Source organism: Musca domestica, unplaced genomic scaffold (genome assembly GCF_030504385.1).
Source record: "Musca domestica strain aabys unplaced genomic scaffold, Musca_domestica.polishedcontigs.V.1.1 3, whole genome shotgun sequence".
Lineage (NCBI taxonomy): Eukaryota > Metazoa > Arthropoda > Insecta > Diptera > Muscidae > Musca > Musca domestica.
The window spans coordinates 25,795,431-25,809,156 of record NW_026712299.1 but is presented as its reverse complement, the minus strand read 5'-3'; the positions used below and the strand labels follow the sequence as shown (position 1 = coordinate 25,809,156).

Sequence of the window (13,726 nt, the reverse complement as noted above, 5' to 3'; positions counted from 1 at the left end):
AAAGTAATATTATATCAAGCTTATTTTTTCAATGGTATAAAATATTTATTTTATTTATAATTCTTTAATTATTTTACACATTTCATTCATTGATCGCCATCCCAGCTGTCGCTGTCTCCTGTTGCATTGATACCTAGATGCGTTCTTTCCCTTTATTTGGCCACAAACCTTGGACATTCCAACAGGACTCAGCACCATCGCACTCAGCACGCGCCACCCAAGAATGGTTACAGAATGCGGTTTCTTGCTTCATTTCCATCCCACAATGGCCACCAAAAACTCCGGATACCAATCCGTTGGACTGATGTGTCTGGAGTATTTTGGAAAGCAAGGAGGTTGGCACTAAAAAATACCAAAGTGTCGATCACCTCAAGCAAGCGCTTCGCCGGGAATGTGACAAAATGTATAGTATATCCCAATTTCATCCAATAAAAACACTAACATAAGAAAAACGTTATGGTCCTCTGTAATATTCTCTACGATCTGTATTACCATATCTCATTACTATAATTTTTCTATCTGCTGATATGATAACTCTTTTGCTAATACTTCTACCAAGTAACACCCTTATATTTAGGCTCTCAAAAGAATACAACATCTGCGTAGATATGTTTGTGTGTAACAACAAATCATGGATTCACATCATAACGCCAACATATTTTTTGCTTAAATTGGAATTTCAATAATTTTTGAAAATTCCGAAAATATTTTTAACAACGACGCCCAACCGGCATATTATCACTTTGTAGTTGTTATTGCCTTTCAACGGACGCTATCTTACGATTTACTACCCCTCCGGCCTGCTTCCATCTATGGGTGAGTGTGTGCTCGCGGAGTGGGTGCAAAAGATAACAATATTTTTTTTTTTCATTTTCTTCATATTGGTTTTGTTGTAAGAAAGTTGTTGGCAATTTTTGTTTTCATCCGGTCTTCAACTTCATTCATTTGCTCGTTCGTTCGAATTCTATTATTTATTAGGCCGGTCGGTCTGGTAGTGATGGTGGTGAGTCAAATTGTTTGTTGTTTTATTTTTTTTCTTTCTATAAATGGGTGTGATTTTTTTATTGTTATACAATAACATTGTGGTGGTAGAATGGTGGCTATCGACGTTAGTCATTCAGGTTTGTAGCTCCTTAAAGTAAACGTTTGAGCAACTATCGATTATGATTATGACGAAAAGTTATTCCGTCGACAGACACTGCACAAATCTACAATGCATAGAAGATTTTCTCCTGTAATCTATGGATGGGACGTTTCCGTAAGGTTTCCTAAAGTAGAAGTCATTTTATAGAAAGAGCTTTTACAGCAATTCTTTTGTATATGGAAAATCCGCTACAGTTTCCCTATATATTGAAGACCTTCTACAGGTGTTGTTTCATAAACAAAATAAACAGTGCGCCATTTTTTTAAATCGAGTGCAATTTTCGCACACCTTCTGCAACATTTACATGATCTGATGTAATGAGCTAAGTTTCACTTTTCACGAAATAAGCGCTAGTTGAAAAAAAGTTCGATTGCGGCCCCTTTAGATCTCTCAGGTTTTTTTCTAGACAAAGATCTTTCTGTTTGCCTTCAAAAGAACTGAGTAAACTATTCTATTTTGGACGAGATCCAACATTTGATTTGGACAAGGAACATTGAAGAAGGGCAGCATCCTTACGGACTTCCAGAGGTCTTGGGAGCAAATCTTAGACTGCCCTAAATTCGCTCTCGTAAGCGGGAAAACTCGAAGAGTACGAGTTTTACAAGAAGTTTACTTTCCATTCGCTGGCGGTTTCACCTGTTTAAACAGTAGACTACGCTGCCCTGAAATCGACTTTTATTTCCCAATCTCCGGAATTTTTTGCGGAATTCTTAAGCAGCGAGGATTGAGCATAACGCTTATTTACTACTCACCATGTAAAGAAGAGCTCCGATTTGTTCGAGTGAGAAATGCTCGCGAGCGGGAATACTCGAAGAGTACAAGTTTTACAAGAAGTTTACTCTTCACTCGGTGGCTGGTTCCCCAGTTTAAACAATAGAGTAAGCTGCCCTGAAATCTATTCTAAATTCCCAATCTCTAATATAATTGCAGAATTTTTAAGCAGCTAGGATTGAGCTAAAGGCTTTCTGGCATACAGGGTGATATGAAAAAAGTTGCAACCAACTTCAGAATGCTGTTATTTCTAAGCCACTCGTCCGACAGCTGTTTAAATTATTCCAGTGACAGCTAATATATTGTCTTCAAGCGTATAAAAACATTTTCGTAAGAATTTTCCAGAAAAAGTTATTAGTAATGGAATTCAAGCGCGATAGTGTGATTTCTTTATATTTGGCGGGAAAACCACAAGTGGCTATCGTTAGAGCACTCCAGCATTTAAATGTGAATAAATCTATTTTTGTCTCGTACCCTTGCTCGTTAACGTGATACTGGTAGCGTAGTCCGGTGTCAAGGAAGCGGACGGAATATAAGAGCAACATCAGCAGAAATTGTTTGAAAAGTAAAGAAGCGACTTGATCGCAACCCGCGTCGCAGTGACCGAGTGAACATATCGCAATATTACATTCGGAAAATATTGAAAAATGAGCTCGGAGTAAAGCCATTGAAATTGAAAAAGTGCAAGAACTTACACCGCAACAGAAAGAAAATAAACTCGAAAGAGCTCAAGAGTTGCTTCGCTTGACCGAAAGTGATGAACTGCCGAATTTGGCTTTCTCCGATGAGAAAACATTCGTTGTCCAGCAGTTTGTAAACAAACAAAATGGTCGTGTCTACTTGCCAAATAGATCAGCTGAAAATGTGCGCCGGTCATGGTGATGGTGTGGGCCGTCTTGAGCGCGCAAACATTTTGGCCGCAGACCTTGGACATTCCAACAGGACTCAGCACCATCGCACTCAACACGCGCCACCCAAGAATGGTTACAAAATGAGGTTCCTCGCTTCATTTCTAGCGCACAAAAGCCCCCAAAATCTTCGGATATCAATTCGTTGGACTATTGTTTCTGGAATATATTGGAAAGCAAGGTTGGCACTAAATAGTACTAAAGTGGCGATCACCTCAAGCAAGCGCTTCGCCTGGAATGGGCCAAAATGCCGCAGAGCAACATTCGAGCAGCGTGTGACGGTTTCATTGACCGTCTGTCTGTTGAAATCACGATACAGCCCACATTATTTGAAGTAGAGCGTTGAAATTGAGTAAATCAATTTGTATTGTGCCTAGGATGGTTGGTATTGAAAATGAGACGTATCGGTCCACGCTAGTCCCCATAAAACGGTACCTTTCGATATTCGGTATTTTGTTCATTTTTCCACATTTCTTCACGGATTTGTATAAAAATTGGTATTTGTAGGTCATAATGGGATCTTGCTCATGTAGCGAAACTTTGTATGTATAGGTCCACGTTTTGCTATGTCCCCCATATAACGGTACCTCCCGATATTCGGTATTTTGATGATCTTTGCCAAATTTTTTCACGGATTTGTCTAAAAATCGGCATTTGTAGGTTATAATAGGTTCTAGTTTGTGTGGTAAAACATTGTATGTATAGGTCCACGTTTTGGTATGGCCCCCATATAACGGTACCTCTCGATATTCGGTATTTTGATGATCTTTGCCACATTTTTTCACGGATTTGTCTAAAAATTGGTATTTGTGGGTCATAACGTGTTCTAGCTCCAGTGGCGAAGCATTGAATATTTAGGTACACGTTTTTCTTTTTTAGCGCACATAAATCTATACCCACCGATATTCGGTATTTTGATCATCCACATTTAAATATGATTTTTTTTCAAATTTGGTATTTTAGAAGATTTGATAGATGACAATTCTTGAAGTATAAAATTGTCTGTAGAGGTTTCCGTTTTGGTATGGCACCATATGACGGCTTCACTCACGTTATGGTTTTTTGATAAGTTTAACTGCATTAGGCAAAAGGTCTTACTGGTATTTCCAGTTTAAAATGGTGCACGCTTTGATTCAGATACTTTTATATAAAAATGTTTCCTTTACCCTAAGATGGGGGGTATTTAAAGTTCGGCCCGGCTGAACTTAATATTTTTTGAGTTGAATGAAAGCAAATTCAATAAAATTAAAAAAAAATTAAAATTATGGCGTTTGACTTTGTTGCAGTTTTTTATCTCACCCTGTACTTTTAAGCGATTCCAACGATTTCTGAACTAAGAAGGCGCGGTTATTTTTTCAAATTTTGGAGATATATTTTCCATAATTTTCCAGGCTAAACGGCTTAGGTCATGATCTAGAAAATTAATATGAAGACCAATTTTTTTAACCTAAGACTTTTAGACTGGGAGTGAATAATCTTGGAAGATAAATCTGCAAAATCCTAAATATATATGCAAAATATGTAAACATTTTCTTTATATTCTTCGCTATTTTTTAAAACATTCGAAAATCCTAAATTAAAATTTCAAAATGTTACCACCCAAGGGTATAAAAACATCCGCAATGAATGAATTTTTCATTATAAAAATTACTTGATATAAAACCTGTACACAAACAAAATTTGAATAAAACTCAACTGTTTTGAATTTATTTCTTCCAGTTACGTTTTGCGTTTACAACATTAGGCGTTAATAGAGCAACATCACACCTTTTGGAAACAACGTACATAATACTCGTATGCATTAAGAATACATTCATATGTACGTTATGTAGGTTTGCCAACAACAACACCCTTGCTGATAGTCCGTAGTCTCTAAGGCTTTTCCGGACAACACCCTGTAGAACACATTTTCAAATGTATTGTGTGTGTACTCTGTGTGTAAAAATACATTACCCGAAAAAAAATGAACAAAAAAACAACACAAAACACAAACTTATAATTAATTAAAACCATAAAAACAACGGAAAATTAATCTACCCACAACCTGAAACAGAAACGGTTTGCTGTTGTTGTTGTTGTCCACAATGGTGTATGGCAGGACAATGATGAGACCGTCACCGACTGACCGACAGACTGGTTGCCTGCCACATACAACTGGGACTGGATTACATAAAACATTATACTTACTGCCATAACCAGCCTCCTCGTTGACCACCGAATTCGGGGTACGATAAATAACATTATTTGGCATTAAAGTCTCCCCATGACCAATAGCAATTTGTCGTTGTTTCTCTCGTGTATTGTGCGGCGTCCGCACCCTCTTCTTGTGACCACGTCCACTGGCACCACCATCCTGCCGCGGCTTGTGCATTTTCTTGCCCTTATCGTGCATAACACGTTCCGTATCCTTTAGCATTTCCTGACGCCACAGCTCAAAGAAGTAATTCGGATCTGTGTAGAATTTAAGACCATCCTTGCCATCATCCCGATAGATGTTGAGTTTATCCAGCGGTGGTGGTTTATCACATTGTGCATAGGTTTCGAGCATGGGTGCCGGCATTGTGGCTCGTGAGAATATTTGTTGATCGAAATTTTTGGCAGATTTAAAAGCTTTCTTCCGTGTTATATCGGTTAGGGGAACCTCTTCGACGGTACTATCCAGCTGGGTAACCTTAATGGCCAGTCGATCGATACGAGCCTGCAGTGAATTTGCACGATCACCAATGTTGCCGACATCGCGGGCCAGCTCACCGAACACATCTTCGGCATGTTTCGAAAGTGACGATAGCTGACGTATAATATTGGTCAGCGTTGTGTTTGTCACCGTTTCCAATTCCACCGATTGCAATTCATCCTGCTGATAGACAGAACGGGCCACATGCACCGGCTCAATTGAACGTTTGGGCAGTGGCATTTTGTTGTTTGAATCTCAATGCGATGATTGAGCGTACGGATTCAAAGAGGAAGATGTTGGGCGTCGGGTTTTCGATTTTTCAATTTCGGTCAAACATTAATTGATCTGGAAGGAGAAAGAACAAAAGGAAACATATTATTAATATGTATTGAAAGGGAGGTGGACTTTAATAATAACACTGGCACAATTTTAAAATAATATAATAAGAAAATATTGAAATTATTGTTATATTCCTGAACCTGCAAAAATCTACATGTTTTACATTTTTTTTTTTTTTTTGTAAAAAAATCAGTTCTAAAACAGGCTGTATATCTAATTATTTCTAATAGTCAAAAAGTGCGAATATAATTACAAATTAAACTTCACCTAACATTGATACCAGTTAAGGATAGTTAAGCATTTTCATAGCATACTTTTAGGCGGTCCTTACATTTTTTAATACCATCCACCATCAAATAGAGAGTGAACGATAGAACTTATCTCTATATTTATTTTTGTTTATTTCTTATTTTCGCTGTGTGTCACAATTTTTTATCAGTTTTTATTTTTATTGAATTGAGTTAATAAAGATAGAATGGCCACTCACTTAAAATTTTGAATGACCTTCACCAAGCACACATGTTTTTATCTATATATAATTCATTTTCAAATTATTTATGTTCAACTTATTAAACATTCGGTCAATGGACCATAGCCAATTGTGTGTTGAGAGTTCATCTTTTGACACTCTTCAAATGTTGGTGGGTGGTGGCTCTCCCTCAGTTTTATTTGATCTCTCTCTCTCTCTCTCTTTAAGATGCTGTAACAATAACAATGATCGTGGTTAGTCATTCGTCATTGTTGCTTTGTGTTTGGTCAGATAATGATAAAAAAAACTATGCGTTTCCGAAAAAATAACCATAAAGAAAAACCAAAAACAACAACCTATACCCCTACGCGGCAGCAGTGACTAATGCGGGTCAGCCGGCCAATAATGATAGCCAGTAATATTAACAACTTTTTAGGGTGGGGTTAATATAAAAATTTAGATTCTGATTGAATTGATAAGGAAACCAAAATTATTTGATGAAATATTGCAAAATCTTTCTTGTGAAAATCACGGCCTCTAACAATTTTTCACATACCTGTGGGGACACCTGCAGAACATGACTTTCAACTGCTTCGTAATAATTATAATTCTTTGTGGATACTATTGTATAAAAAACCATAGACTGCCGACTCAATAAGAGCGTTGAGCGCAAACCATCCATATGGATGTAAGTGATAAGAGCGAGTTTAGAGTCATAAATAAAATGATTTTTCACAAATATATTTATCATTTGTATTTATCATCTCACGAACCATTTTTTGGCCAGTGCGACGCGAGTTTCGATCAAGTCGCTTCTTTATTTTTCAAACCATTTCTGCTGATGTTTCTGTTTTCTTCCGTCCACTTCCTTGACACCGGACTACGCTACCAGTATCGCGTTAACGAGCAATGGTACGAGACAAAAATAGATTTATTCACATTTAAATGCTGGAGTGCTCTAACGATAGCCACTTGTGGTTTTCCCGCCAAATATAAAGAAATCACACTATCGCGCTTAAATTCCATTACTAATAACTTTTTGTGGAAAATTCTTACGAAAATGTTTTTGTACGCTTGAAAACATTATATTAGCTGTCACTGAGTGGCTTAGAAATGACTGCAGTCTGAAGTTGGTTGAAGCTTTTTTCAAATCACCCTGCATGCCAGAAAGCCTTTAGCTCAATCCTAGCTGATTAAAAATTCTGCAATTATATTAGAGATTGGGAATTTAGAATAGATTTCAGGGCAGCTTACTCTATTGTTTAAACTGGGGAACCAGCCACCGAGTGGAGAGTAAACTTCTTGTAAAACTTGTACGCTTCGAGTATTACCGCTCGCGAGCATTTCTCACTCGAACAAATCGGAGCTCTACTTTACATGGTGAGTAAATAAGCGTTATGCTCAATCCTGGCTGATTAAAAATTCCGCCAAAGATTCTGGAGATTGAGAAATAAAAGTCGATTTCAGGGCAGCTTAGTCTATTGTTTAAACAGGTGAAACCGCCAGCGAATGGAAAGTAAACTTCTTGTAATACTCGTACTCTTCGAGTTTTCCCGCTTGCGAGGGCGAATTTAGTAAACCCTAGCTGTTTAAAAATTCTATTTTAGGGCAGTCTAAGAATTGCCCCCAAGACCTACAGAAGCCCGTAAGGCCTCCTTGTCCAAATCAAATGTTGGATCTCGTCCAAAATAGAATAGTTTACTCAGTTCTTTTGAAGACAAACAGAAAGACCTCTGTCTATAAAAGACCTGAGAGATCTGAAGGGGCCGCAACCGAACTTTTTTTCAACTAACGCTTATTTCGTGAATGGTAAAATTTAGCTCATTACTTCAGATCATGTAAATGTTGCAGAATGTGTGCGAAAATTGCTTAGGAATTTTGAAAGAGGACAAGAGAAATTGTCGCATTTGAGGCAAAGAAAACCCGCATCCTATGCACCCGAAACGAGGCACACGTTGGTTCGATTTTCGGACCAGGGGCATAATTGTGCGATTTTTCTTTGAAAGTGAGCAAAGAGTGACCGATCTATGTTGAACGAATTTTTGTTCACAATAATTGCATAGGAGGATATTGGCAACATCTGCCACAAATCGAAGATACGCTCGATTTAAAAAAAAAAGCGCACTGTTTTTTTTTTTTTTTTTTGTTTATAAAACAACACCTGTAGAGGGTCTTCAATATATAGGGAAACTGTAGCGGATTTTCTATATACAAAAGAATTGCTGTAAAAGCTCTTTTATCTATAAAATGACTTCTACTTTAGGAAACCTTACGGAAACGTCCCATCCATAGATTACAGGAGAAAATCTTCTATGCATTGTAGATTTGTGCAGTGTCTGTCGACGGAATAACTTTTCGTCATAATCATAATCGATAGTTGCTCAAACGTTTACTTTAAGGAGCTACAAACCTGAATGACTAACGTCGATAGCCACCATTCTACCACCACAATGTTATTGTATAACAATAAAAAAATCACACCCATTTATAGAAAGAAAAAAAATAAAACACCAAACAATTTGACTCACCACCATCACTACCAGACCGACCGGCCTAATAAATAATAGAATTCGAACGAGCGAGCAAATGAATGAAGTTGAAGACCGGATGAAAAAAAAAAAAAAAACAAAAATTGCCAACAACTTTCTTACAACAAAACCAATATGAAGAAAACGGAAAAAAATAAATATTGTTATCTTTAGCACCCACTCCGCGAGCACACACTCACCCACAGATGGAAGCAGGCCGGTGGGGTAGTAAATCGTAAGATAGCGTCCGTTGAAAGACAATAACAACTACAAAGTGATAATATGCCGGTTGGGCGTTGTTGTTAAAAATATTTACGGAATTTTCAAAAATTATTGAAATACCAATTTAAGCAAAAAAAAATATGTTGGCGTTATGATGTGAATCTATGATTTGTTGTTACACACAAACATATCTACGCAGATGTTGTATTCTTTTAAGAGTCTAAATATAAGGGCGTTGTTTGGTAGAAGTATTAGCAAAAGAGTTATCATATCAGCAGATAGAAAAATTATAGTAATGAGATATGGTAATTCAGATCGTAAAGAATACTAAAGAGGACCATAAAGGTATTCTTGGTATTTTTTTTGAATGGAAATGGGAGAGATAAAAAAACTACAACCAACTTCAGACTGTTGTCATTTTCCAAGCCACTTGCCCGACGGCTGTTAAAATTATTCCAGTGACAGCTCATTATATTGTTTACAAGCGTACAAAAGCATTTTGGTGAGAATTTACCAGAAAAAAATTATTCGTGATGGAATTCAAGCGTGATAGTGTGATTTCTTTATATTTGGATGGAAAACCACAAGTGGCTATCGTTAGAGCTCCAGCATTTAAATGTAAATAAATCATTTGCGTCTCGTACCATCGCTCGTTACCGTGATACTGGTAGCGTAGCCCGACCTCAAGGAAGTGGACGGAAGAAAACAGCAACATCTGCAGAAATGGTTCGAAAAGTAAAGAAGCGACTTGATCGAAACCCTCGTCGCAGTGGCCAAAAAAAAGGCTCGTGAGCTGAACATATCGCAATATTTCATTCGGCAAATATTGAAAAATGAGCTCGGGGTAAAGTCATTAAAATTTCAAAAAAGTACAAGAACTTACACCGCAACTGAAAGAAAATAGACTCAAAGAGCTAAAGAGTTGTTTCGCTTGGCCGAAAATAGTGAACTGCCGAATTTGGTTTTCTCCGATGAGAAAACATTCGTTGTCCGGCAGGTCGTAAACAAACCAAATGATCGTGTTTAATGGCCAAAAAGGTCAGCTGAAAATGTCCACCTTCGGTTGGCCACCAGAACTCAAGCGCCGGCCATGGTGATGGTGTGGACCGCCAACACAGCCGATTGTCGCTTTTCGCTCTTAATCTTTCTTAATCTACCGTGGCATCAGAATAAATACCGAATATTATCGCGAAAATATTCCGGAGGGTGTATAGAAGCCTTGGCCTAAGACCTGGACATTCCAACAGGACTCAGCACGCGCCACCCAAGAATGGTTACAAAATGAGTTTCTCGCTTCATTTCCAGCGCACAATGGCCACCAAAATCTCCGGATACCAATCCGTTGGACTATTGTGTCTGGAGTATTTTGGAAAGCAAGGTTGGCACTAAAAAATACCGAAGGGTCGATCACCTCAAGCAAGCGCTTCGACCGAAAAAGGGGCCAAAATACCGCAGAGCAACATTCGGGCAGCGTGTGACGGTTTCATTGGCCGTTTGAAGGCCATAATTCGTGCCAAAGGTGACCAATTCGAACAAATCTAAACTTATTTTAAAATTTGATGATATTTCCGACATTTTTTTGCTTTCATTCAATAAAATTTAAAAAAAAAATGTAAAAATTATTGCGTTTGAATTTTTTGCAGTTTTTTTTTATCTCACCCTGTATTGCTCTGACATGATGTGTAAATGGAAATTTAGACTCCTCAGTTTAAAAAATCGTATCTCTATTTAAATAAGGTTTTGAATTCAAAGATTGTACATATTTTATAGAGAAAGAGTTTTACACGAAGTTTACTCTCCACTCTTTTTTGTATGTAGAAGTGCTCGCGTAACTCCTGTTTAAAAAGTAAGAGTGGAATCTTACTTTTTAAACAATGGAATCTTACTTTTTAAACTTCTTTAAACAATGTACAAATCAACGAATTCAAATATTGGCGACAAATGCTTTCATTTGATTCGAAAGTAGAGTACACTTGATTTCTTTTTTCCACTCCCAGAAGTACTCATGCCCAATTTAGTGCGAGTTTGAATCTCTCGAGTTCCGAGACCGAACTTTTTTGAATCCTGGTGATTTACATATCACTCTAACATAATGTTTTATCTGTCCTTTATATGATTTAACCTTGGAATACTCTATTACCAGCAAAAATCATCTTTAGACCTTTTTTACTTTTGTATTTAAAAACAGAAGATGATGTTCTCCAAATCAACTAACAATTGATTTTTCGATCGATTTTTTTCTGTGTAGTTTTTTATGACGTGCCAAAGCAATATTTTCAGATTTTCCGATAAGATTGTCTGACAAATTTATCATATCCAATTAACTTATTAGAATACCCATACAACGACCACCACTTTCTCGGACTGCTGAAAAGATTTGTTTCATCAAAACAACAAACATTGCGTGTAAAATAATCATGAATATTTGCACACACACAAAACACACATTTTCAGCACAAATAGAATTCAAAATGAATTTTTGATTTAGGCTATTTGCTTTGGCAATAATCGTAAAACGTAAAAAGCGAACGATGAAACGAATACCTTTTTTGATTGGGAACGAATGAATGAATTGTGTGATTCAACGACTATTGGCTGCTACCTGTTGTTGGTAGCTGATTAAGCAGCAAAGACGAATGGAATACAAAAATCAATGAAAAGAAAAACAAGCAAACAAACAGTAGGAGCGATAGTAGCGAGAGAGGAAGGGAGGTGGGTGTTATTGTGGGTTTTGGGTTAAAATTAAAAAATAGGTTAAAATCCAAAACGAAACTTATCAAAAACAAAAGTGGCGATAAGTTTTCCCCTCATATCAATATAGAACAAATTACTTGCTTATCAATATTTTTCATTTCTTTTAAATGAAAAGAAAATAAGATTTGAAATCATACCTCGAAAACCCCCCCCCTTGTTCTTTACCTGAATAATAATAATATTAATAATAAAAAGATAAGTTTTCTGCCCCATTACCAATTAAAACCAATAAAAAAGGCGTCAAGCTAGACATGGCCGACATTTTCATATTCTTCAACATTGGGGAATGAAAATATTGGAAAATATGTAACAAGCAGAACTCAGATTTACTCCGTTTTACTCTCGCGGGAAACTTTCCGCGAGCATATGAGCCCGCAGAATACGAATTTTACTCTCCACACTTTTCTTTGAAGTTGCTTCTTTTTAAAAAAAACTTTAAGTTCCTTCTGTTTAAAAAATACGAGTGGAATCGAAATGTTCGAAATAGAGTAAAAGTTTGTTCTAAGAGTAAAATCGAGTGGAAAATTGTATGATTTGTATTTGTTTGTATCATACTGTCATATGCTTTGTTGGTAGAGATTGTAAGTAATGCTCTTCAACGTATATGGTTTATTTCGTTTGCATGTGTGGGTGGAGGAAATATACAGGGTGAGATGAAAAAATTGCAATCAACTTCAGACTGCTGTCATTTCTAAGCCACTCGTCCGACAACTGTTTAAAATTTTCTAGTGACAGCTCATTATATTGTTTACAGGCGAATAAAAGCATTTTGGTGAGAATTTTCCAGAAAAAAATTATTCGTGATGGAATTAAAGCGTGATAGTGTGATTTCATTATATTTGGCTGGAAAGCCACAAGTGACTATCGCTAGAGCACTCCAGCATTTAAATATGAAAAAATCGTTTGTGTCTCGTACCATCGCTCGTTACCGTGATACTGGTAGCGTAGCCCGACGTCAAGGAAGTGGACGGAAGAAAACAGCAACATCAGCAGAAATGGTTCGAAAAGTAAAGAAGCGACTTGATCGTCACAGTGGCCGAAAAATTGCTGGTGAGCTGAACATATCGATATATTACTTTCGGCAAATATTGAAAAATGAGCTCGGGGTACAGCCATAGATGTTCCAAAAAGTGCAAACAAACAAAATGTTCGTGTTTACTTGCCAAAGAGGTCAGCTGAAAATGTGCACCTTCGGTTAACCACGAGAACTCAAGCGCCGCCATAACAGCCGATGGTCGATCTCCGCTCGTATTAATCGACCGTGGCATCAGAATAAATGCTGAATATTATCGAGAAAATATTCTGGAAGGTGAATTAAAGCCTTGGGCACGCAAACATTTTGGCCGCAGACCTTGGACATTCCAACAGGAATCAGCACCATCGCACTCAGCACGCGCCACCCTAGAATAGTTACAAAATGAGCTTTCTCGCTTCATTTCCAACGCACAATGGTCACCAAAATCTACGGATACCAATCCATAGGACTATTGTGTCTGGAGTATTTTGGAAAGCAAGGAGGTTGGCACTAAAAAATACCAAAGTGTCGATCACCTCAAGCAATCGCTTCGCCGGGAATGGGCCAAAATACCGCAGAGCAACATTCGGGCAGCGTATGACGGTTTCGTTGGCTGTTTGAAGGCCATAATTCGTGACAAAGGTGACCAATCGACCGTGGCATCAGAATAAATGTCAAATATTATGGCGAAAATATTCTGGAAGGTGTATTAAAGCCTTGGGCACGCAAACATTTTGGCTGCAAGCCTTGGACATTCCAACAGGACTCAGCACCATCGCACTTAGCACGCGCCACCCTAGAATGGTTACAAAATGAGGTTCCTCGCTTCATTTCCAGCACACAATGGCCACCAAAATCTCCAGGTACCAATCCGTTTGACTGATGTGTCTGGAGTATTTTGG

At 37.6% G+C, this 13,726-nt stretch overlaps 1 protein-coding gene across 6 annotated transcripts in view; it reads right to left on the bottom strand.

Annotated features, from left to right (window-relative positions):
* LOC101900962 (actin-binding protein WASF2) overlaps positions 1 to 13,726 on the bottom strand; it is a 48,399-nt gene that overhangs the window by 16,385 nt on the left and 18,288 nt on the right. For all 6 annotated transcript variants that reach the window (XM_011293959.3, XM_005182852.4, XM_005182853.4 and 3 more), the window contains exon 2: positions 5,011 to 5,842. In XM_011293959.3, coding sequence (XP_011292261.1) covers positions 5,011 to 5,737 — 727 coding nt within the window. In that variant the 5' untranslated portion in view covers positions 5,738 to 5,842. The remainder of the gene's footprint in view (positions 1 to 5,010; positions 5,843 to 13,726) is intronic.